The sequence below is a fragment of the Delphinapterus leucas genome, chromosome X, assembly GCF_059928025.1.
Source record: "Delphinapterus leucas isolate spDelLeu-1000000601 "Yukka" chromosome X, BTC_Dleu_Yukka2, whole genome shotgun sequence".
NCBI classification, from domain to species: Eukaryota; Metazoa; Chordata; class Mammalia; order Artiodactyla; family Monodontidae; genus Delphinapterus; species Delphinapterus leucas.
This window is the reverse complement of record NC_143150.1, coordinates 2,089,081-2,112,532: the sequence shown is the minus strand read 5'-3', so window position 1 is coordinate 2,112,532 and position 23,452 is coordinate 2,089,081. Positions and strand designations below refer to the sequence as shown.

General features: G+C 62.3%; 2 protein-coding genes across 4 annotated transcripts; one reads left to right on the top strand and one right to left on the bottom strand.

The window, feature by feature from the left end:
* Positions 1-3,663: 3,663 nt before the first annotated feature.
* On the top strand, positions 3,664-5,941 carry AVPR2 (arginine vasopressin receptor 2). Its single transcript, XM_030761001.2, has 4 exons — positions 3,664-3,743; positions 4,209-4,288; positions 4,631-5,515; positions 5,707-5,941. Exons 1-4 carry the CDS (start codon positions 3,664-3,666, stop codon positions 5,910-5,912), a joined length of 1,251 nt encoding a protein of 416 aa, XP_030616861.2. The 3' UTR covers positions 5,913-5,941.
* A 554-nt stretch (positions 5,942-6,495) lies between these two features.
* On the bottom strand, positions 6,496-22,143 carry ARHGAP4 (Rho GTPase activating protein 4). Of its 3 annotated transcripts, XM_022565914.3 has the most exons (22): positions 21,991-22,141; positions 17,865-18,072; positions 17,616-17,778; positions 17,318-17,380; positions 16,908-17,072; positions 16,193-16,321; positions 15,894-16,115; positions 12,013-12,114; positions 11,741-11,932; positions 11,571-11,655; positions 11,268-11,295; positions 10,935-11,037; positions 10,264-10,324; positions 10,110-10,187; positions 9,880-10,014; positions 9,674-9,779; positions 9,311-9,544; positions 9,150-9,223; positions 8,873-9,056; positions 8,568-8,660; positions 8,251-8,365; positions 6,496-7,052 (listed from the first exon to the last, which is right to left on the bottom strand). In XM_022565914.3, exons 1-22 carry the CDS (start codon positions 22,055-22,057, stop codon positions 6,819-6,821), a joined length of 2,841 nt encoding a protein of 946 aa, XP_022421622.1. In that variant the 5' UTR covers positions 22,058-22,141; the 3' UTR covers positions 6,496-6,818. The 3 variants fall into 3 exon arrangements, with proteins under 3 accessions (XP_022421622.1, XP_089760099.1, XP_022421623.1); XM_089903973.1 differs by having other exon boundaries at positions 8,873-9,223; positions 21,991-22,142; XM_022565915.3 differs by lacking the exons at positions 6,496-7,052; positions 8,251-8,365; positions 9,150-9,223 and having other exon boundaries at positions 21,991-22,143.
* Positions 22,144-23,452: the final 1,309 nt, after the last annotated feature.

Here is a 23,452-nt window from a genome sequence, read left to right as displayed (position 1 = left end):
CACGCGTGGTTAGATTCAATGTATCTTTGCCCCGTTGGAGCTCTTTCACCTCCTAGGCCTCGCCTCCTCGCCCTGCTCTCCCCTGTCATTCCATTTCACTCGCTGTGAGCTCACTCAGTCCTCCCTCTGCCACCGTCTGCAAAGCTCACCCCACCGGTGGGATGCCCAGTTAGGGCACCTCTCTCCATCCTTGTGTGCAAGGAAAGTTGCCTGCCGCATCAGTAAGCCCCACACTGTGCACGCTGAGGGGATTCAGGACGGAGAAAACAGGATGCTGGCCCCAGATGGCTGCGGCACAGATCAAAGGAATGATCTCAATGATATTCAGACTCTTGCCTCTTCCCATACCTGGAAAAGTGCTGGATTCAGTCACTTGAAATGCCCAGTTTCCTTTAACTGGCAGTAATCTTTTGATATTCTCACTACCCTGGCTGCCCCCTTACCTCCTCGGAGCTGTCCCTCAGAGCTCTCTGAGAGGCTGTCTCCCGGCCTGGCATCCTCAGGAAGTCCACCGAATAATACATAATCCTCAAGTTTTCGGGTGTGCATTTTTTTCTTTTTATTTTTTTATATTTATTTCATTTATTTATTTGGCTGCATTGGGTCTTAGCTGTGGCACGTGGGATCTTTGTTGTGGCACGCAGGCTCCAGAGCATGCGAGCTCAGCAGTTGTGGCACGTGGGCTCAGTAGTTGTGGCTCGCGGGCTCCAGAGCGCAGGCTCAGTAGTTGTGGTGCACGGGCTTAGTCGCTCCACGGCATGTGGGATCTTCCCGGACCAGGGCTCGAACCCGTGTCCCCTGCGTTGGAAGGCGGATTCTTAACCACTGGACCACCGGGGAAGTCCCTCAGGTGTGCATTTTTTCCGGTTGACACCAGGCACGGCCTTCCAGCAGCTTTGCTCGCGTCCTTCCTTCCCGTAGGGCACCTGTCTCCCCTCCCAACCTCGGGAACCTCTGCTCTCCTGGTTTTCTCCTGGCTTTTTCGTCACTCTTTCTTCGTGTCCCTGGCTGGCTCCTCTTTCTCTTTCATCCCTGAAATAGCCTTCAAGTGTCCCCTCCAAGGCCTGTGCCTTCCCCCTCCACCCCCCAGACACACACCCCTGGGGGGGGTAGGGCTGCTGCGCCTGTTGAGCAAATGGTCCTGGTTCCTGAGAGCCAGTGGTAGAGCAAGACAGACAGATCCAGGTCCCACAGTTCTGACCCACTGCCCTGGCGCCAGGCACCTGGGATGGTCAGTGCCCCCACCCCCTCTGCTCAGACACTGGGCTGGGGGAGCTCGGGGCCCACTCCTTGGCCACACACAGAACCTTTCTGCAAAGGCAGTCCTACAGGGAGATGGTACTGGGCAGGGCAGAGGGGGCTGCGCCGGGGGAGGGGGGGAGGGTGTCTGTTCACTTCTGCCTGGGGCCTGAGGCCACCTGAGGCCAACTGGCTGCTCCATGGCCAAGTCCTCCTTGGTGGCTGGGGCTGGGGTGGCCTGGGGCGTCTCCATCTGACCAGCTCTTTGCCGCCCGCAGCGGGACTCGGCCCAGCCTCTCAGCTGGCACAGCGCCGGCAGGTGCACCAGGGGCTCCTGAGTCGGGCTATCAGCCAGGTAGCCAGACTCTCCGGGCACACCGGCTGGCCTCAGGGGCTCTTCGTTCCTCCCAGAGATCCCAGCACTTGTTTCCCTTTACATCCAGGCCTTGGCGTGGACACAAAGCCCTCCCGTTCCTTCTTGGAGCCGAGAGAAAGTCGCAGCGAAGGGCCTTCCCCCAGTCTTTTCCCTGGACTCGACAGCGGGAAATAAGGAGCACAGTGCGCAGAGGTGTCCCCAAGCCCTGCGCCAGCTCTCTGCCGGGATACAGGCCTGCATGACCTCGTTTGGGGCTGGGCAGAGAGCCCCATAAGGAGGTGATGGCCCGTTTACCCCAGAAGGCTGGCACTGCTTCCAGAGCTGCCCGAGATGCAGTGAGCAAAAAAAGGCGCTTCCACACCTGCCGGCTTAAGTCTCTGCCCATCCTATCGCCGTGGCTCAACTTTCAATTGTTGGATTCCCATTTTACAGAGGGGGAAGCTGAGTCACAGAGAGCTGGCCACAGCCTGTCCAAGGTCCCACAGCGGGGGAGTGGCCAAGTGGGGACATGCGCTCCTCTGCAGGCGCCTCAGTTCCCCAGGGCAGACGAGGGAGGTGTCATCTCACCGGCAAGTCTGGGAGGGTCTTGGGGACCGGGCCCCGGGAGGCACATGGGGAAGGGGGGCACAAGGAAAGAAGTGCCCGGGAACTCCATCTTCTACCCTTTCTATGCTCCTGGGTTAGTAATGGTTGTGTGGTTACAGGGGGACAGTGAGGACGTTCTGGTTCTTAACAGGTGTGGCTGATGTGTTCAGATGTGGGGTGTTGGTATTCTACAACCGACTTCCAAATGCTTTAGCAAAAACCATTACAAATACGCACACGTACCGTGGGGGTGTGGTGTGGAGCGTGTGTGTGTGTGTGTGTGTGTGTGTGTGTGTGTGTACTGCGCGCCGTGTGAGTGCTGGGCGTGAAGCACATGTGGTTCAGTGTGTGTGCGTGTGCGCTGTGTGGGTGTGGGGTGTAGGGGGGCTGGGTGGGCCCCCACCCTGATGACCCCTACTGGTGCCGCCAGACTCTGGCCGCGAAGAGGACGCCTGGCCTTGGCTGTACTTGAGCCCCTGGTCTGTGAGAGGCTGCTTTGGTCCCTAGCCTCGCAGGTCAACAGAGAGGAGGGACAAACAGGAAGAAAGGGCCAATCTCAGCCTGGAGCCGGGCTCTGGGCCGCATGCAGGCCACTGCCTTGGGCTGGGCTGGGCCGGCCTGGGCTGAGGGAGGCCAGGGCCGGTGGCAGGAGCTGGGGTGGGGGTGGGGAGGGCCTGGGATGGGGAAAAGGATGGGCTGGAGGGGAGAGGAGGGAGGGAGGGCACAGGAGCGCGCGCGCTGGGCGTATGTGGGGGGAGGGGAGAGAGGGAGCTGGAATATGCGTCAGTGCAGAAGCTCTGAGCCCCCTTCTCCTAGGACAGGTGTGGGAGGAGGAAAAGCGTGGAGGTTTCCCGGGCTCCCACAGTCTGGGGAGGAAGCTGGATCTCTCGGGGACACCTTCAGCCCCAGCTTGACCCTGCCCCCCCTCTTCCCGTCCCTCATCTCCTGCGGCCTAATTGAGGAGCGAGTGGGGCCTTCGCAGGCTGGGGAGAAGCCCTCCTTCTGCCTAGTGGGGACCTCGGGAGAGCCTTGCCCAGGCCCGGAGAGGGGCAGAAGGAGCCTGGCTCGGGAAAGGGGGGGGGTCAAGCTTCGCCACGAGAAAGCTGTGTGATGCTGAGCCAGGCCCACCCACCTCCGGTCGCAGTTTCCCCACTTATAGACACGCTGAACTAAGTCATCGCCCAGAGCTCCGCAGCCCCACATGTTAATAAAGGGGGCCCTGCGGAAGTGGGGGCAGGCGCGGGTGGTAGCGGATAGCCGGCTACAGCTAAGCCAAGCTCTGGAGGGCTCGGCTCCCCCTTGGCGGGGAGAACGGAGTCCTGGGATGGCTGCGGCCAGGAAGGGAAGCAGAGGAGGCCAGGAGCCTACTTCCCCGTGCCAGAGGCGGGAGGCTCATGGGGGAGGGGAGGAAGTCCCCTCCTGAGCAGGTCACTCCCAGAGGCCTGGTTGGGGCGGGGCAGGCGATGGAGCGCCGATCTGAGCTCCTGGGCCACCTTTGCGCCCGCTGCCGCCCAGCTGCCCAGGAGCCCGGGAGCCCGGCCAGGTAAGGGGCTACAACGGGGGCATACCAGCCCTCCCACCGTGTCCCCAGCCCTCCGATGGCCACCTCTCTTGGCCTCTGTCAGGGCAGGGGGTGGTCTATCTGTCTGCCTCGCTTCTTGTGGGCTGCCTAGGTAGGTCATAGGCTTGGTTCGTCCATCTGTCTGACTGTCCCTCTCTCCAGCTTCCCCTGCCTAGTCCTGGGAGGAGTGTAGCAGGGCTCCGAGGTCGATGTCTGTCTCAGGGGCCAGACCTCACCAACCCTGATTAGGCTAAGGATGTACCCCCAGTGCCTGATCACTGGAACACACACACTCACGCATGCGCGCGCGCACACACACGCACACACACACACACACAACACACTCACGCACGCGCACGCACACACCCCCACCCCCCCACCCCGGCAGCTCTCTAAGGACCCCTATCCAGAGACTCTGGGCAGCCGGGCTGGCCCCTCTGGTGGGAGGCTGAGCTCGCCACCCCGTCTCCTCCAGGCGCTCAGGACTCCTGCTCGCCCCACCATGGTCATGGCGTCCACCACGTCGGGTAAGGTCCCAGCCACTGTCCCTACCCATCCCCCCACCCTTTCCTCCACTGGGATGAGCCAGGTGGGCCGGGAGGGGTTGGATGAAGCCAAGAAGCCCCTTTCAGACACCTCCTTCACCCACTTCTCCGGGCTGCTGGTGTGGGGATGGGAGCGCATGGCCCTATGTATTCGCTTGGGCTGGGGCTGCCCTTCCCTCCCCACCACATGCGGATCCAGGAAGTGGGAGGCTGGAGGGAAGCAGAAGGCCACCAGCTCTGCCTGACCAGCGGGAAGCTCCCTGGGCTCGGTTCCCCTGCAGAGCACACTCCCTAACTCGGGCCTCTCCCCCCACCGCTGCCCAGCTGTGCCCCGGCCCCTCTCCCAACCTACGCCGCCCGGCAACGGCAGCGAGGAGGAGCCGCTGGACGCCCGGGACCCGCTGCTAGCCCAGGCGGAGCTGGCCCTGCTCTCCACAGTCTTCGTGGCTGTGGCCCTGAGCAACGGCTTGGTGCTGGGTGCCCTAGTGCGGCGGGGCCGGCGGGGCCGCTGGGCGCCCATGCACGTCTTCATCGGCCACTTGTGCCTGGCCGACCTGGCCGTGGCTCTGTTCCAAGTGCTGCCCCAGCTGGCCTGGGACGCCACCGACCGCTTCCGTGGGCCCGATGCCCTGTGCCGGGCTGTCAAGTACCTGCAGATGGTGGGCATGTATGCCTCCTCCTACATGATCCTGGCCATGACGCTGGACCGCCACCGCGCCATCTGCCGCCCCATGCTGGCACACCGCCATGGAGGCGGAGCTCGCTGGAACCGGCCAGTGCTGGTGGCCTGGGCCTTCTCGCTTCTCCTCAGCCTGCCCCAGCTCTTCATCTTCGCCCAGCGTGACGTGGGAGACGGCAGCGGTGTCCTCGACTGCTGGGCCCGCTTTGCCGAGCCCTGGGGCCTCCGCGCCTACGTCACCTGGATCGCCCTGATGGTGTTCGTGGCACCTGCCCTGGGCATTGCCGCCTGCCAGGTGCTCATCTTTCGGGAGATTCACGCCAGCCTGGTGCCGGGGCCTGCAGAGAGGGCCGGGGGGCGCCGCGGAGGGCGCCGGACGGGCAGTCCCAGCGAGGGAGCCCGGGTGTCGGCGGCCATGGCCAAGACCGTGAGGATGACGCTGGTGATCGTGATAGTGTACGTGCTGTGCTGGGCGCCCTTCTTCCTCGTGCAGCTGTGGGCAGCGTGGGACCCGGAGGCACCTCGGGAAGGTGTGTGGCCGTGGCTCGAGCCGTGGGGGCCGCTCAGGCTTGGCTGCACACACACCTTGGCCCCTCCCCTCCCCAGCCGTGGGCTCCCGAGCGGACACAGGCTGATGTGCACTGCTAGCCGCTGGGTGGCACGTGGGTCGCGGCCTTCCCTGGGCACCCTCATCCCCAGCCCAGACCCCTGCACCACACAGGGCCCCCCTTCGTGCTGCTCATGTTGCTGGCCAGCCTCAACAGCTGTACCAACCCCTGGATCTACGCTTCCTTCAGCCGCAGCGTCTCCTCCGAGCTGCGAAGCCTGCTCTGCTGTGCCTGGACGCGCGCCCCGCCCGGCCTGGGGCCCCACGAGGAGTCCTGTGCCACGGCCAGCTCCTTCCTGGCCAGGGACACCTCCTCCTGAGAAACGAGGGGCGCCTTCCTTCCAGAGGCTCCACGAAGCTCAGCTGCCTGCCCGGGGACAGGCTCCGCGATCGCGCGGGGGCCCGGCAGTCAGCTCCTTGGCGCCGCGTGTAGGGAGGGGCTGCGGCGGTGGGCTGCAGGGTCCGGGGCCGGCGCATGGCTTCCACCCCAACCAGTGCCTGCCCTGCCGGCTGACGGAGGTCCCGGGAGCGGGGGGTGGGGGGTGGGGGCCCAGGAGGAAGAAAGGCGTGGGGCCAGGGGCCTTCCTTTCCCCGCCTCTCTAGTCCCCCTCTGCCCTCCCTTCTGACTCTCCCCGTCATAAAAGTTCCAGCTCATTTCCCACCTGGCGAGTCTCCTTGGATCAGGGTAACGGTGGGCGCGGGGGCAGCGCGAAAAGATTCTCAGAGCCCTCCCGCACCCAGACACGTGAGCGGCTCTAGAACCCGCCACGCAGGCCTTCAGAGGCAGCCCTGTGCCAAGGAACCCCCCGCAGAAGCTGTTCCCAACCTGCCATCTTTGGGGTGCCAGGAGGCTGGCCCTGTACCCAGCCCCACCGAGACAGAGAACTGGCTCACGTCGGGGAGTCAATGCACAGGCCTTTATGAATGGCCGCCAACACCAGGCTGGCACCCTCATCTGAGCAAGGGCACCGAGCACCCGACAACCAGCGACAAGCCCTCACGGCCAGCTGCCCCCAGCCTCCCTCCTCGGCTGCCTCCCAGAGGGGCCTGAGCCAGCGCGGGGGAAGCAGGGGTGGGCTGGGGTGGCCTCGTCCTCCTCTCTGCAGACGGTCACGAGCAAGCATGCTGCACAGGACCAGGGAGAAGCAAAGGGCCTGGGGAGCCCGGCCGGTCTCCCCCGTGGCCGCCTGGGGCGGGGCGGGGCCTGCAGAGGAACCGGTAGCACCTCAGTGCGGCTTGAGGGGTGAGTCCAGGTCCTGGGGATGGGAGGCCAAGAGTGAGGCTGGGGCCCCAGGGCCACGGGAGAAGCCTTTGTTCTTGCCGAGGCGGCCGCAGGCCACGGTCTTCGGGCTGCGGGGCCCAGGGCCAGGGGAGATGGTGGACGCCGGCCCGAGGCCCTGACGGACGGCGGTCTTCCCCAAGAGCTCCTTAAACACAGAGTCCATGGTCTGCGCCACGGCCTGGCGGGGAGGAGAGAAAGGCAGGGCGTCGGTGTGAGCGGCCTCCACCTGGCCAGCCAGTCCCCCACCCCCAGGTCAGTGGTGCCAGCTGACCCAGGAGCGAGGCCCTCCTGCCCTCCGCTGCCCAAGCCTCTGCCCAAACTCCTCCATCCCCTGAAACAAAGTCCTCGGCCACCGCCTGTCCCCAGGCCCCTCCCCTCCGTGGGCCCCGCAGCTGTCGCCCCTCGCTTGCCCGGTTTCGCTCCTGCCACTTTTGGTGTGGCGGTCACCGTCTCCTCCGGGGACAGCAATCCTCAGTCCAGCCCTGAAATGGGAGCCCCTCTGGCTGGGCCCCGGGTCCCCCTCCTCTTCCCACTCTCTCCCTGGCTGAGATCACAGCCACCACACCCTGGCTTCGGGGGCCACCAGCGTGCCCGGACCTCCAGGGCCAGCGGCCCCCTGCAGCCCAGGGAGGAGGGGCTGAAATGCCCCTGGAGAGACGTGCACATCCTACCCGCCCCCCCAGCCTGCACTGGGCTGGGACCCTGTGTGGAAATAGGGCCTTTGCAGATATAAGTTCAGGATCTTGAGATGGGGAGACGATCCTGGGTTATCTGGGCAGACCCCAGATGTAGTGATAAGTGCTCACACGGTTCCCGGGGCTCAGCCCGGCGGTGCCCACTGGGAGCCCACAGTGGGGTGCGCTGGGCCCAGCGGACACAGCAGGGAGCCGGGTGTCCCCGGGCTGCACCCCTGGCCCCGGCCGCATCCGGCACCCGCTCTCTCCCCCTGCAAGAAGTACGACCCCGCCTGGCTCCCCAGTCAGCCACCTCCCTCAGCCTCTTTTCCATCTGCCCCTTTCATCCTCCCTGGCTCGCCAAGCGCCGGCCACGTCACCACCTTTCACCTAGCCTGGCTCTAGATGCCAGCCTTGAAGCCTGTCCCACTCACCGCGTCCCACTCAGGAACCGAACATGAAGCCCAAATGTGAGAGCCCCAGGTTCCCTTCCCTTCTACCCTGCCTCCAGGCCCGTCCCTCCCCACTGCACTCACACCCTTGCCGGCCTGCCCCTCCCTAGGCTGGGCTCCACCGGCTGGTCTGAGGTCAGGAAGGTCAGACTTGAACCTTGGGAGGGAAGAGTCCGGTTCATAAGGGGAAGCAGAGACCCACCCCCGAGAGGTGCCCCCCACTTGCCACACAGCCATTCCCAGCTCTCACCTTATCCACCTCCACATGTCGCTCCGGGGATGCTGGGACCAAGCAGCGCCATCTGTGCCCAGAGGGGCCCCCGGGTGTGCCGAGAGGGGCCTCGGGTTGGGTGCACGGCTCTGGCCTGCAGGGCATAGACAGTGGGCCTGGCGGGGGCCCTGGGGAGCCCCTGCGCTGCCTGGCAGTGGCTTCTCCCAGCCCGGGGTGTGGCCAAGGGAAAGGGAACAGTGAGGCCGGTCCCTCTCCGCGGCTGAGGTCCGACCCCACCCTCCTCCAGCCTGGGGTGGGCGGGCAGGGCCCCCGGAAGGGGTCTTCCCCTTGCTCACCTCTGGACAAACTCCATGGCCGGGAGGGCCTCTGGGCTGCTCACCAGCTCCCCGGCGGCCGGCAGCCCCTGGCCCACAGCAAGCTTCTCTGCCCTGGCACCAGAGAGACAAGACCGCCTGTTAGAACGCTCATTCTGGGCTTGGGGTCTGGGGGCCAGAGGGCTCAGCGCTGGCCAGAAGTGGTCAGAAAGGCGCACTCTGGGCCACCCCGGGCCTACGGAAGCGGGGACTCGGGGCGGGGGAAGGGCCAGGAGCCCGGGTGAAAGGAGAGCCTCCCAGGAAGGGCCCCAACTTCACTCACTCACCCCGCCGGCAACGTGATGTACTTATGGGGGATGAGTCCCCGGGCCCCGGCGTGCTCGCCCCGCCACCAGTCGCCTGAGGCCCGCTCGTGCAGCCGCAGCACGTCCCCCCGCTGGAAGGTCAGCTCCTGGGCCGTGCGGCCCGTGTAGGCAAAGCAGGCCACGGCCTCCACAGCCCCCTCTGGGTCTAGGGAGAAGAGGGGACCCCAGTGTGGGGGAGGGGTGGAGTGGGCATCCAGGGCGGGGACAGGGTGGGGCACTCCTTTCCCGCCCCGCTCACCGTCCTCCGGGGCCAGGCTCCCAGCCTCCGGCTCCGGCTCGTTCTCCCCACCCGGGCCCTCCAGCTGGGCATCCCTGCAGTGCAGAGCAGAGCAAGGCGGATGAGCGCACGAGGGATCTCCCGTCTGCCGGACCTCCCTCCCGGCAGCGCGAAGAGCCTACCCCAGGCAGCTGGCAGAAGGTGGCGCCATGCACTTCTCATAGACAGGGCCGGGCAGCAGGGCCAGGGGCGGGAAGACCCGCGAGGGCTGCACAATGACCGTCTGCACCAGCTGGTTCACCCGGCCCTGCAAGGCCACCGGGTCCTGCCCGGCGGGTACGGGCAGCAGCGTCGGCCCGAAGCACACGGCCAGGTTGTAGGCATCCATCATGTTTTCATCGCTGTACTGGGCCAGGCTGGGGGCACAGGTGGGTCACAGGCAGGGAGCTCTCGGCCCGGTGTCCCCTCACCCCCGCTAGCAGCTGGCTAGGGCCACCCCCGAGCCGCCCTCGCCCCCGCCTCCCCCCGCGCCGAGAGGTACTCACTGGTTGAGGAAGGCGAAGAGGTAGCGCAGGACCACGAGCACCGGTGGGGGCAGCCGGGCCAGGAGGCGGCTCACATGCTCCACCCACTCCGCCGCGGCCTCCGTTTCTGCGGCCGAGGCCAGTGCCCCGGAGAGAAGCCGTGAGCGCAGCCGTGGAGGCCAGCGGGGAGGGGCCCCCCCAGGGCCCGCCTCAGACCCCCGCCTCACCCACAGAAGCCAGCAGCTCCCTGAACAGCTCTGGGGGGAATATCGGAGGCTGCAGGCTCCGGAAGTAGAGCTTCAGCACACCTGCCACCGAGTCCAGGTCATGGGCGGTGCAGCCCTCCACCAGTGGGTCCTCTCCTGAGGGCGACACGGTGGCGCAGGGGGCGAGAAGGCGGATGGCACCGGCTCTTCCACCCACCCCCATCCTCACCCCCGGCCCCGCCGGTCCCCACCTCTCTCAAAAGCGTCACGGATCTCCGAGACCCGGGGCTGGGCGCCCGACACCCGGAAGATGCCCTCGTGCTGCAGGCCTGCGGGAGGACGGAGAGCCGGTGGGCGCAGGATCGGGTGCCAGGCCAGCGGCAGGAGGGCCCAGGTCTTACTCACCGTTGAGGTTAATGAAGCGGATGCAGCTCTCCACCACCAGGGGCACGGACTGGCCCGAGCTCTGGGGACAGGGACAGAGAGGGTGTTCCCTCCACTGTGGACACAGCACGTCCTGCCTCGTCACTCGCTCGCTTTTATTTTCTCTTAATGCATTATGCGGTCAGCAGTAAGGCCTGCGAGATGCATGCCCAGGTGTCCGACATCCCTGGTGCCGTCTCGGGCCATGCCTTACGTTTTACCTGCTAGCTGTTTATTGCTGGCATGTGGAAATGCCATCGAACTCCGTATGTCGACCTCGAATCAAGTAACATCGTGAAACCCAAAATTTGTTCACTTAAATAATCTGTTGATTCTTTTGAACCGTGACATATAGAATCACATCCTGCAAATAACAGTGTGATTTCTTCTTTTCTGATCCTTCTTGCTTCCCTTACTTCCTCTCTTGTACCCCAGAAGTGGGGCCCGCGGACACCCTTGCTTCTGTTAACTCAACTCCTCAGCCCTAAAATCACTGCCACCCGAGGCTTTCAGCTCCTAGTTAGGGACGTGCCCTCCGATCAGTGCAGGCCCGACAAAGGCCCACCCAGGAGGAGGCCAGTGGCCGGGGCTGGAGGGAGAGCAGAAGCGGGGAGGGGCCCGCACTTGGTTGGCGGGTGACACAAAGCAAGTACCTGGATAAACTTCTCCATGTCTCCCCCAAAGAGCTTCTGGTTATACTGGGAGCTGGGGCGGGGAAGGCGGCTCTTCTGGAGTTTTCTCTGTGTGTACTGGGTCCTGTCGTGAACAGGAGCTGGCTCTGAGGGGAGTGGGTGTGGAGACTAGGCTGCCCCGACACCCTGGCCCAGCCAAACAGCATGCTGGAGCTCGCGAGCTATTCCAGAACCCACTGGGCAAAGTGGGAAACAGGCCACCGAAGGACGAGCAACAGAGCCGGGTCCCAAAGAGAGGGGAGGTGGGGACCCCACAGCTCCTCGGGACAAGCTGGTCCTTCACGAAGGACTCACCAAGACACCTCCCGCTCTTCCTTGTCACCTGGGGAGGAGAAAACGTTGGTGTGTCTCTCGGGCCGGGAGGTTCCTCAACACCCCGCAGAGGGAGAGGGCACCTGAAGGCCCAGGGCAGTCACAGGACAAAAGGCGGGATAGGGGCCGGGATCCTCGCTGGCTTATTCCCTGCGTGCCAAGCACCCTCTCTGGGTGGAGAGGACGTGGGCCGGGTGGAGGACCCAGGAGGAGAGCCAAGCTGCGGCCGCTCCCGGCCCTGGGGGTGGCGAGGCAGGGGCTCAGGGGGCCAGGAGCAGGGCCCACCTCGCTGAATGGCCTCCTGCAGCTTCTCATGCTTGGCCTGCAGCTTGGCGAGGATGCTCCGTCCACTCAGGTACTCCTGGAGTTTCTATGAAGCCCCAGGAAGAGTCCAAGGCTTTAGTCCTAGCTCCGGGCCTCCCCGGCCCCCCGCCCTCCTGGCCCCGCCTCCCCACCGTGACGTAGAAGGTCTCGGTCTCCTGCTGCTGCCCCCGCCTCCGGCTGGCCTGCCGAACCCCTGGGTCCGAGCTGGTGGACTTGAGGGACTCGGTGGAGGGGCTGGCCTGGAAGGACTCGAGCATGTCCCCATCTTCCGACGCCACCACCTCCAGCAGGGCCTGCAGGGTGGCCTTCAGCGTCTTGTTTACCTGGGGAAGAAGTGGGGGCAGGTGAGGGACAGGGAGTCCAAGTCAGAAGGCAGGGGGAGGGCAGGCCGGGTCACCCATACCTCCTCTGTCTCGATGGTTTGTCGGTCCAGGCGGCTCCGGATATTGTAGGCTCTGGGCAGAATCTCGTCCCGCAGCTCCATCTCAACCCGGATCTCAGCCACCTGCAGAGGGCAGCATCCAGGGGGCTGAGGGCCACGCCTGAGACGCAGGGTGGGGCTGGGCAGCAGGCACCGAGGTCTCTGGGGCCCCTTTTCGCTGCCTTGGCGGCCGATGCACAGGATCACCAGCCTTGACGCTGCGTACAGCCAGATCTGAAGCACGGCAAGGGCACCTTCCCAAGGGGAAGGCGCACACCCGCACGCATAGAGACTTGTGCACGGACGTTCCCGGCAGCGCTCCTCCTAACAGCCCAAAGGAAGAAGCAGCCCAAGTGTCCAGCAGCCATAAAAAGGGAGGAGATTCTCATACATGCTTCAACACGGGTGAACCCTGAGGACATTATCCTCAGTGAAATAAGCCTTTTGTCACAAAAGGACAAATAGGATATGCTTCTACTTGTATGAGGTGCCTGGAGTAGCCAGATTCCTAGAGACAGAGTAGACGCTGGGGGCCATGGGCTGGGGGGGGGGAGTTAGTGTCTAATGGGGACAGATTTTCCATTGGGGAAGATGGAAAAGCTCTGGAGGTGGATGATGGTTGCACAACCATGTGAACTGTGCACTTAAAACGGACAAAACGGTGAGTCTCATGTGTATTTTACCACGATTATAAAATTTCTATCCAGGCCCTAGAAAACACTGACATTAGAAGACCCACCCCCTCAAGCCCACATAATGGGCAGAAAACTAGAAATTGACTCTCTGGAAAGGATAAATCAGAGGGGTTCTGGACTCAGGGACAGTAGTCACTGCTGAGGAAGGGGACGAAAGTCCCTACTGATGAGAGGGAACACAGCAGCCACCGCCATCTGGGGCTGGCCAGGAGCTCAGAGCTGTGCCTCAGTGCGGGCCTGTTGGACATAAGGAATGTCACAGAGCATCAACGTCAGACGAAGCCACTGTGGCCATGACGGCTGAAGATAAAAAAAAAAGTCATCAGCGTGTCTGAGCACAGACCAAAGCAAGAACTTTGTCCAAGGCACAAAAATGAGCAAACCTCCGTGCGTCCCAGCTAGTGTGAGGGACGGTTCCTTCCCCACTGATGACAGCTCTAGCCTCCCTTTAGCCACCCCTGCCCCGTCTTCTCAATAAGATTTATTAAGACACCCTGTCAGAGTTACCCGTTTCCTGACAGCATCCAAGCCGGCGCCAAGCCCCTCCCCCAAGTCCCCTAACCCTTGCCCAAGTCCTCTGAGCCCTTTCTAGCACCCTCTTACCGAGACACCCCCAGCTCCCCGTGATGTGGGTGTCCCTCACAGCAATGATCGGAGTCCCTGCCCAGCCACCCTGGGGGGAAACCCACTGCTGACAAGCTCTGCTCACACACATCAAATACGTAACGCACCTCTCTTCAGTGCCTCCTCTGAAATATGAATTGACGGCCAAGAACTGGCAGCCATTTGAGGAAGAGCTCTAAAGTGGAAGACACAGATCAAAGCAAGGAAACAGTGAAAAGGCAGGGAACCGGGGGAAATGTCAAGAAAAGGAATGAACATTTCAGAAAGATTTGAGAAGATATTGTATCCATGAAACAAGAAGAAAGGGCTATTTTAAATAGGAATTTGGAAAACAAACCAAAACTCTTAAGAACAAAAAATATGAAAGTAAATTAAAAAAAATTTCAACAAGGGGCGGGAAGAAATAGTCGAAAAAATATCTAAGAAAGCAGAATGAAAAGGTATAGCGATGAGAAATAGGAAAGGTAAAAGATAAGGAAATCAGGGCTTCCCTGGTGGTGCAGTAGTTGAGAATCCGCCTGCCAATGCAGGGGAAACGGGTTCGAGCCCTAGTCCAGGAAGATCCCACATGCCGCCCATGCACCACAACTACTGAGCCTGCGCTCTAGAGCCCGTGAGCCACAACTACTGAGCCCGCGTGCTGCAACTACTGAAGCCCGCACGCCTAGAGCCCGTGCTCCTCAGCAAGAAAAGCCACCGCAATGAGAAGCCCGCGCACCTCAACAAAGAGTAGCCCCCGCTCGCCGCACCTAGAGAAAGCCCACGCGCAGCAACGAAGACCCAACACAGCCAAAAATAAATAAATAAATTTATATTAAAAAAAAAAGATAAGGAACTTAGACTGTCAATCCATGGTGTTCAACATCAAATTACAAGAATTTGTGAAAGGAAGAGAAAAGAAAATTAAGGGAAGGAAATTACCAAAGGAATAATATGAGCTCAAAACCTTGAGACACAAGTTTGCATACTGACAAGGCCCACTGGGTGCCCAGCACCATGAAGGAAAAGGATCCCCAAGGCACATCATCATAAAACTTTACACGAGGGAAAGAGACCATCCTAAAAGCTTCAGGGAGACAAACTGCAGGTCACGTGCAACAGTCCAGAAATCAGAATGGCATTGCACTTCTCACCTACAACCTTGAATTCTATACCCAGCTAACACTACCAATCAATTTCAAGGATAGAATACAGACATTTGGGGCTTCCCTGGTGGCGCAGTGGCTGAGAGTCCGCCTGCCGATGCAGGGGACACGGGTTCGTGCCCCGGTCCGGGAAGATCCCACATGCCGCGGAGCGGCTGGGCCCGTGAGCCATGGCCGCTGAGCCTGCGCGTCCGGAGCCTGTGCTGCGCAACGGGAGAGGCCACAACAGTGAGAGGCCCGCGTACCGCAAAAAAAAACCAAAAAAAAAAAGAATACAGACATTTTTTCAGATATTCGAAGTCAGGAAAGTATGGGGAAAGATGTCCACACAAACAAGGGTAATAAACCAAGAAAGAGGAAGACACAGGATCTGGGACACAGACGGTCCAACGCAGGAGAGAATGGCAGGAATGCTCAGGACGATGGAGCAGGGAGGTCATGGACTTCACAGGCCTGCAAGCCGGGACTGGACGGCTCCAGGGCAGAGCTCTGAAGAGAAGAGATCGCCTGGTGTGAGGGGAAGACGGAGACGACAGCACTGGGAGGTGGTGATGTGGGGAGGAGCCCTAATCATCCACGAAGGAGGCCGGTAGGGCCTCTGGAAGCGTAAAAGCGCTAGCAGCACCTGCCACGTTGCTTGCAGCAGAAGCAGCAGCTAGAAGACGGGAAAGGGGTTGCGTCTGGGGAGTGGGAATCAGGAACGGAACGGGTGAGTCAGAGAAGGGCTGTGTGCCATTGGACGCCTTGAGTAACGTTTGACCTCCGATACGACTTTGGTCAAAATACAAATTAAATAAGTAAAAGCTCAGTGTAACCCCAGTCCCTGCACAATGTTCATGAGGGTAAACTGGTAAACAAAAGAATAGCTCGGAGGTGCATTTAAAAAATGCCTAGTGGGGACTTCCCTGGCGGTCCAGTGGTTAGGGCTCTGAGCTTCCACTGCAGGGGGCACAGGTTCGATCCCTGGTCGGGGAACTCAGATCCCACAAGCCGTGTGGTGCGGCCCAAAAGAAGAAAAAAAAAGATGCCTAGTTATAATTTACTGTTTGCATGGTTTCTTTCCCCCCAAGTTTGCATTATGAAACGTCTAAGGTACACAGAACCATCGAAAGAAGAGCACACGGACAGCTATGTACCACCCACCAGCTGGCCTCAAAACCAGTGGCATCCTGGCTGTGTTTGCCCTTGCGGGGGGCGCGGGTGTGTGTGTGTGTGCGTCCTTTGGCTGAACCGCAGAAGTGAGCTGCGGAGGTCTGCTGGCTTCAAACGCAAGTCCGGAAACCTCAGAGCCTCATTTGTCTTGAGGCCACTGAAGGAGGGTCTGAGAAATAAGCTACCTTCACAATGAAGACGAGAAAACACAAAGCATTTGCCTGAAGGGGCGGGCAGAGACCCTCACCTCATCCCCCTCGTGGGGCTGGTAGTCGAAACGCAGCGGGGGACAGAAGGCGGCTGCGTGCACCTCCAGCACCTTGGCCTTGTCCCCTGGAGGGTCTAGGGCTTCCACCACCTCCTCCAGGCTGCCCAGGCCCTGTAGCTGGGAGGCCTGGGTGCGGCTCTCGGCGGCCGTGTAGCTCCGGAGCACCTGCCCCAGGGCCAGGTGGAATCCCGTGTCACAGCACTGGGGGACAAGCGAGGACATGGCTCGGGCAGGCTCGGCACACAGGCGCCCGGCCCCGCCTGCCCGCCAGCACTCACGTCCATGAGGTCCAGGACGTCATGCACGTAGTAGTTGTTGACAGCGGCGTTGACGCTGGCCAGGCTGAGCAGGTACTCGTTGCGCGCCTTTGTGCACTTGAGTTTGTGCTCCAAGAACTTGGCGTGGCGCTGCTCAGGACCACACAAGCCCCAGGATCACCCACGGGGCCCCAGCTCCGCCTCCCATGTAGCCCTCACCCGCGACACACGCTCTCTCCCCTCCCTTCCCCACGCGGACAGCTACACCCGCTGTCCCACCAGGTCCCTCAAACAACTTGGCCCTGAAGTCATGATGTCCTTCCTCCGCTACCCTGGCAGCCTCAGCGTCCCCATCCTCTCTTCAGGGACCGCCTCAAACATTCCTCCTCCCCTCCTGTCACTCAGTCACCCATTCGACACGTCCGCTCGCTTGTCTGCAATCTCACAGCACTGCGTGAGGCAAGGACGGGTGGGTGGAAGGGCCCCCAGGCTTCCGGCAGCAGATTTCTCTTTGCCCAGCGGGTCTTGGTGGGGGAGACCAGCTAGGAGCGTGCGGGCTGTCCCGGGCCTAGTGGCTCTTCTCCTGCCCGCTCTGTCTACCACCCCAGCTTGGGGAGCCCTCCAGAGCCAGCCCCGCCTTCCTGCTGCACACCACCTCCCTGCAGGGCCGGGACTCGGAAGGACAAAGCCCAGGAGCCAGAGCCTCCGGACACAGACGGCTGCCCCCCAGGCCCACCTTCTCCACCAGCCGCCCTCCCTTCTTGAGGGAGCCCTTGCGGAGGGGCCCTGCCTCGGTGCCGGCACTTCGGCATGCCCGCTTCTCCTCCTGCCGCTCGGCTTCCCGGAGCTTGGCCTCGGCATTCACGCTCTCCATGTGGTACACCTGGTATGTCTTCTTGGCCTGCAAGGAGGCCCAAGCCCAGGCAGCCCTGCTCAAGGCCACGGCTGCAGCCAGCCCTCCCCCTCCCCATCCCAGCCCATCCGGGACTCGGACTTGAGCGCTCTGCCCAACCACCCAGTGCCCAGAGCAGGGAGAGAGGGCCGAGCTTGCGGTCCTCGAAACCCAGGTCTCTCCTTGAGCCTGGCTCGGGGAGATGTGAGGTGATGGCCTCCCTCTGATCCGGACAGGCCCTGCGGCGCTCTCACCGTCTGAAGCTCTGACACCACCTCCAGGAGCTCCTCCTGCAGCTGTTGCTCCAGATCCTTACTCTGCGGGGGAGGGGAGTTGAGCACAGCCCTGCCCCAGTGCAACACCCACCTCCATCCTGCAGCGGCGGCCAGCCCTCAGCTTGGCACTCAAGGCTCCCAGTGGCTCCCCTCTGCCCGACGCCCCCCGCCCTCCTGGGCCCTCCCAGCCGTGACACCTCTGCATCGGGCACCCACGGGCTGCCCTCGCTAGATCTTGAGGCCATCCAGCATCCCGTGCCCAGGGCAGGGGCCTTGCCTTCTTGACTATGCGCCCAACATCCTCCGCGATGTGACTCAGGCGCTGGGCCAGGGGCCCACCCAGCACGTCGCTGAGGGCCGCGCTCTCGCGGCTCTGCTGCCGCGTCTGCTGCAGCAACACGGCCCAGCAGTGTAAGGGCGACAGGAGGGACGGCTCCTTCCTGGGGGAGACGGGCACTCAGACCGACGGGGAGCGGGGCCTCAGGCCCTGCTGCAGTCGTCCCACCGGCCAGTCCCCAGGACCCACCGGAAGCTCTGGTGCTCCCGGCTGCCACCCCCCAGGCGGCCTGCGCGGCCAGAGAAGCGCTCAACCAGCTTGTCCAGGCCCCGCGAGTACTCCAGCTCCACCTCGGCGCGGCGCCGCATGAACTCGGCCAGCTCCTGCAGCAGCTCCCGCCGCAGCTCGCCCTGCAGCTCCAGGCAGCGCAGCTGCTCGCCCAGCTGCCAGCGCATCTCTGTAGGGGCGGGGCGGGGGGGGGGGGACGACGCGGCTCAGGCTGGGGCAGTGGACCCGCCGCCGAGTGGAGTGAGCGCCGAGCCGGGGGGGGGGGGGGGGGGGGGGGGGGGGGCCGGCCCGGCGCTGCGGGAGGTCTGCCGTCCAGCCGGCTCGGGGCGGGCCTGAGGAAGGGCACCTCTGAGGTGAGGCTGAAGGGAACCAGCCGGGAAGGAAGAACGGAAAGGCCCTTCCAGGCAGAGGGCAGAGCCCTGCAAAGGGCCAGGGGCGAGAGGGAGTGTGGAGGGTCCCGGAGGCTCGGAGCAGGTTGGGATGGTGGGAGAGCACCTGGCACTTGGGCTTCCCATGACTCCCCGGTTTCCCTGCCACTTCCTGACCTTTGGGTGCCCAGGACCCCAGGCAGGGTGGCCGCCCCCGCAAACACAGAGACACACGGGGCTGCGCAGGTGCGGGGTGGCCACGGCGCTCTGCCAAACCTGCAGTGAACTTGCGGCCTCGCTGGCTGGAAACCCTGCCCTCAGCCCCAGGGAGAAAGGGCAGCGCCAGTGGGAGGGCCAGACCAGCTGGTGGAGGCTGACCAGTGACGGGACTGAGGCAACTGGCCTGTTTGCTGTTCCCAGTACTGACTCCTCACTACCCACCTCCGGGCAGAGAGGGCCACACCCCGCTCCCCACACTGCTGGCTTCTGACACCTTATCGCTGACTTGATTTGGCAACTTTCCCCACACAGACCTAAAGCAAAGAACCGCCTGAATGAGGATCTTAAGCAACCCACTGGTGAGCCCTGGGCATCCCGAGGACATAACGCACTGTCTCGGCTTCTGGCAAGCGGGTCACCACTTACTAATCGCTGTCCAAAAAAGGGACGTTAAATGACTCCTTCATTCAGCATAATGTTGATTATGCACCCAGTCAGTCTAGACATGGAGACACGGTGCCCACCCTCCTGGGGAGAGACAGCAGGGGGACAGGCATGTGCTAGAACGTGTCGGAACAAGTGGCACTGAGAAGACAGCACAGAGCGGGAGGTGGTCAGGAACAAGCAACACTGGAACAGAGAGCTGAAGGAAGCAACAGAGGGGCCGTGGAGCCAGCGTGGCTGGAGAGAGCTGCGCAGGCGAGGGGAGGGGGGAGATGGCCAAGGCCCGTGGTTGGGGAGGACTCCCCGCTGGACGCCGAGGGAGAGGGTGGCCACAGCAGCGGAGCCATGAGGGTCCGGCTTCGCACTCAGGGCCCCTCAGGCTGCCGTGGGGAGCCAGGGCAGAGGTCAGGTGACGGAGGAAACGTGCCCAGTCCAGGTGGCAGCTACCGCACCAGTCCAGGCAAAAGACAGTCAGGGGCTTGGACCAGGCAGCCAGCCTGGGAGGAGGTGGGCAGTGGCAGGACCCAGGGTGGCTGTCGGAAAGAACTCTGCGGTGAACAGCTCGGTACTGGTGCCATGTGGATTTCTGTCCCGCCAGTGGCGTCCCACGGGCTGTGGGGCATGTGGCAGCCTCCATGGGTCCTGCCTGCTCGGCATCCCCATTTCCTCCTCTGATTTCCCTTTCGAGAACGTCCCCTTCCTACTCTCAGCCCCTGGGTCCCTCTCCCTGACTCCAGGCGCCCCAGATGTGGCTCTTGCATCACCCATCCCTCGGCCCCTCCACCGTCCTCCACCGTAGGACTGGATCAGTGACAGGCCCAGGAGCCACCATCCCCTCCCCGCGCTTGCACCTCAGTGACTGAACAAGAGCGCTCTCTTTCCACCAAGGGGTCAAGCTGGGTAAATGGAAGCCTGGGCGAGGACTGCTTCCTGAAGGTGAAACCAATGCAGTCTCCTTACGCCGTCCGAGGCCAGGCCACTTGAAATCAGGAGAGTCTTCATTAAATCAGGGTAACAGTTTGGGGATAAAAGTAAATTTCATTTCATTCCAAGAAAGATCTGAGATGTCCCGGCTTGCCTCACTGTCCTCTGGCGTCTGCCCCTTCCTCGTGGAGCGACAGTTCCCTGGGGACCTATTACAAGCGAACAGTGTTCAACGGGCCAGCACACCAAACTGTTTCATTTCTTCTGTTCGGTGCAACCAAGCCTTGGCTGGGATTCGGACCTGGTGTCAGGCAGACGTTGAGTCGGCAGGGTCTGAGCACAGTGAGCCGGTGCCTCCCGAGCTCCCCAGGCTCCCCAGGCTCTCAGCTGAGTCGGTGTCCAGCTCTCAGATCTCAGCTGGGACGTGCTCATCAGGGAACCCTTCCCAACCTCCCCACAGACTAGGTCTGGCCCTCTCCCTGTCCCCTTTCTTGACATCCGCACCCTCCCTTTATAGTGGTTTTCATCATAATTGAAATTAATTGTGTGATAGGTTGTTCGCTATATGTCTCCCCCACTAGACCTGTGAGCCGTATGACAGCAGGGGTTGCTTCTCCTGTGCTCAGGGCCTGGCAAAGAACAGATGCGCACAAAACATCTATCAAAAGGAAGGATGGAGTCCACGTATGCTTGAACTGCAGAGCCAGGACTGGGCCTCAACAACACTTCCTGTGAGTGAGGCATTCGGTCTCACTTCTGCTGACAAGCAAAGCAGAAAAGATGGCCTCCCAAACCACGACTATGCTGACCTTTCAGAATTTCGGGTGTCAAGACAGTGATCCCGTTTTTCTAGCATAGTAGGAAGTTTCTTTGGGTGGGGGGGTGGGGGCACGGGGCGGGGGGGCGGGGAACAGAAGCTAAAATCATTAGGGACCCAGAGCAGGCAAGGAAAACTTAAAAGACAGCCTTGCTCGAAACCCCAATTTTTTTTCAGTGTGAATGAACGCCCACATTTGCTGACTGAAGAGTTTCCAAAGTCCTTCAGCCTCATGACATTTGGGGGATGCGGCTGCGGATCATTCTCTCTATCTGAGGAATGTTGCAGGGGAGGCTTGGAGAGCTGACTGGCCCTGCACGGTCACCTCAAGCTGGCTCTGGGCAGCAGGCCACCCTTCCCAGACGGGGAGGACTCGAGCATACTTTGGTGTAAATTGCTTGTATTGGATAATTACGTTGGAATCTCCATCTATGGACTGGAAGGACATTCGAGGCTCATTTCATTACACCTCCTGGGACCTATAGGAGTGGCCATAAGGAAGTCACTGCTCCTCTCTGAGCTTCGGTTTCCTTCATCGGTAAAATTGAGCTATTGAGACTGATATACAGGGTCGCACATCTGAAGACGCCAGAAAATGTTACAGCCTCAAACTGCTGGCACTTGGACGCTGCCTGCTTCCCTTTGCACGAGTTACCACGCCCTGAATAAGACCCAGAAAAGCAGTCGACTAAGAGTTTGCAAAGCTGATTTGCATACGATTTGCACAGAGTGTTTATCAGAACCCAAAGAGGTCTGCTCTTGCAGAGGGCGCAAGATCCCTCAGGCCAAGATACACTGTGCCGGTTTGACCTAGAGACAGTGGCCTTCAACTCTGAGCCACCTCAGCGCCCAAGGGAGGGAACAGGGACTGGGCTGCAGGGACTGGAGTGGTTTTAGGGTAAAGCCATCGCTAAATCCATCCACCGAAGCTCCCGGACCCCCTACCCAACCCCCGTCAGCAAAGTCAAGGTGCTCCATTTCACTGTGGCTAGAATGCCACTTTTGGGGGGGCACTCGGTGCCCCCTTCCCTCCTCGGAGTCCTTAGGTGAGGTGCAGGGAGAACCCAGGAGGACACAGCTACCAAAGGGAGGGAGGGAGCGAGGGAGAGTGGAAGGAAGGAGGAACAGCGGCGGATGCGGCCAAAGGGACGTGGAGAGGCGGGCAGGGGGCACGGGTTCCCTCCCTCAGCCCCCTCCGGAGGTCACTGGGGGAGAGCAGCGGGCCCTGGGCCAGCGGCCAGGTCTTTTCGAGCTCCCCCACGACCTTCGGGGTCCCCGTAGGGAACTGGGCCGGGAGCGCCCAGCGCCCTCTCACCTTTGACTTGCGCCTCATGGTCCGCCTGCGGCCCTCGCTCCCGGCGCAGCTTCCCGTGCGTGGCCATGGCCGCCGGGCGGCCGCGCCGTCGAGCTCCGTTGCTCCCACGCGGCCGCGAGCGGGCCGGGCGTTGGGACCGGAGGCCCCCGCAGCCAGCAGCCTGCGCCGGCCCCGCCCCGCCCCGCCCCCAGCGCGGCTCCCGGGGCGGGGCGGGGGCGGCCGGCGCGGCCCGGCAGCAGTGTCTGGGGTCGGGGGGGGGGGGGGAGGGGTGGGTGTGGGTGTGGGCGCGCGCGCGCGCCCACTGGGGCCGGGCCTTGCCGTCGCCTCGCCCCAGTCACTGGGCGCGCACCCGGGCAGCCTTGTGCCCAAGGTTCGGCTGCTAGGGCCGGTGTGGGAGCCCCAAGGTGCCTGGCAAGCTGGCATCCTCTGGCTGCCATTCCCCCCCAGCCTCCAGAAGGCTGTCTGGTCACCACTGCCTGACTGCACATCGTGGCCATTGGCCCTGAATGCCAGTGCGCAGTGACACCATAGCTGCTCCAGACCCTGGGCTCCCTTGGGTCACCTGCCTCCCCCAGATCCCCAGGACATCAGATGGGGCCCACCCTTCCCAAGCACAAGGAGCCTGGAGAGGCAGGTGGGAAGGGAGGTCAGCACCAGAGAACAGAACGTGCCTTCACTCCCTCCAGGCCCCCTCATGGGGAGGGGGTGGGGGCGGAGGTCAGAGAGCAGGCTTGGGCTAAGGTTCCCCTTCTGCTCAGCCCTGTGGGGAGGAACAAGCCTTGTTGCCCCATAGGTGGTTACCACTTCCTGCTGCCGGAAGAGACTCTTCTGCCTCCTTTCCCCGGCAGCTTGCACCTGCTGTCCTAGGCCCAGGGGACTGGGGAGGGGCAGCCTTCTTCCCTCACTCTCAGAGTAAGGCCTTACTGAGCCTGGGGGCGTCTTGGGGCCTTTCTTAGACAGGAGTGCTGGAGTTTCCCTTCACCCCTCTCTACCAACTCGAAGTCACAGGCCCGGCCGACAGGTTTTTCTCCAGTATACTGAGAAGGCAGGATGCAGTTGGGTGGGAGGGAAATCCCTGGGGTATAGATGGTGGGGACGGGGGCGAAGGCAGTTAGGCTCTGGGCTCGTGCCCACGGGAGGCGGGCCTGTAGGCGCTAGTGCAAGGGGTCTGGGCATGTGTGTGCGTGGATGTCCAAGTCAGGCTCTGTGCAAATGTGGGCACACGTGACCCGGACCTGCAGCTCTGGGAGGGAGGGGAGTCCGCGCAGGTACTTCCTGGCTTTCAACTGTGAGCATCTCGCTCACCCATAAGGGGAAAACATACCTCCTCAGTTCCCTGCCCCCCACCCCCAGTACCAGGCCCTTCTCGAAGGTGCAGTGTGTGCACGGGGCACTGGGGCTTTTCGGCCTGGGAGCAGGCCAGACCCCAGCAGGAAGGCATGCCCCTCATCGGCTAAACCCA

What these genes read in the sequence shown, in the direction of transcription:
- ARHGAP4 (XM_089903973.1), bottom strand. Translation starts at nt 22,057, where the DNA reads ATGGCCACGCACGGGAAGCTGCGCCGGGAGCGAGGGCCGCAGGCGGAC. An exon ending in CCGAGACCTTCTACGTCACG is followed by an intron (nt 11,656 to 11,740) that starts GTGGGGAGGCGG and finishes GGGGCTTCATAG; the next exon opens with AAACTCCAGGAGTACCTGAG. An exon ending in CCGTGACGCTTTTGAGAGAG is followed by an intron (nt 10,015 to 10,109) that starts GTGGGGACCGGC and finishes TGTCGCCCTCAG; the next exon opens with GAGAGGACCCACTGGTGGAG.
- AVPR2 (XM_030761001.2), top strand. Translation starts at nt 3,664, where the DNA reads ATGGAGCGCCGATCTGAGCTCCTGGGCCACCTTTGCGCCCGCTGCCGC. An exon ending in GAGCCCGGGAGCCCGGCCAG is followed by an intron (nt 3,744 to 4,208) that starts GTAAGGGGCTAC and finishes CTCTGGTGGGAG; the next exon opens with GCTGAGCTCGCCACCCCGTC. An exon ending in CCCGGAGGCACCTCGGGAAG is followed by an intron (nt 5,516 to 5,706) that starts GTGTGTGGCCGT and finishes TGCACCACACAG; the next exon opens with GGCCCCCCTTCGTGCTGCTC.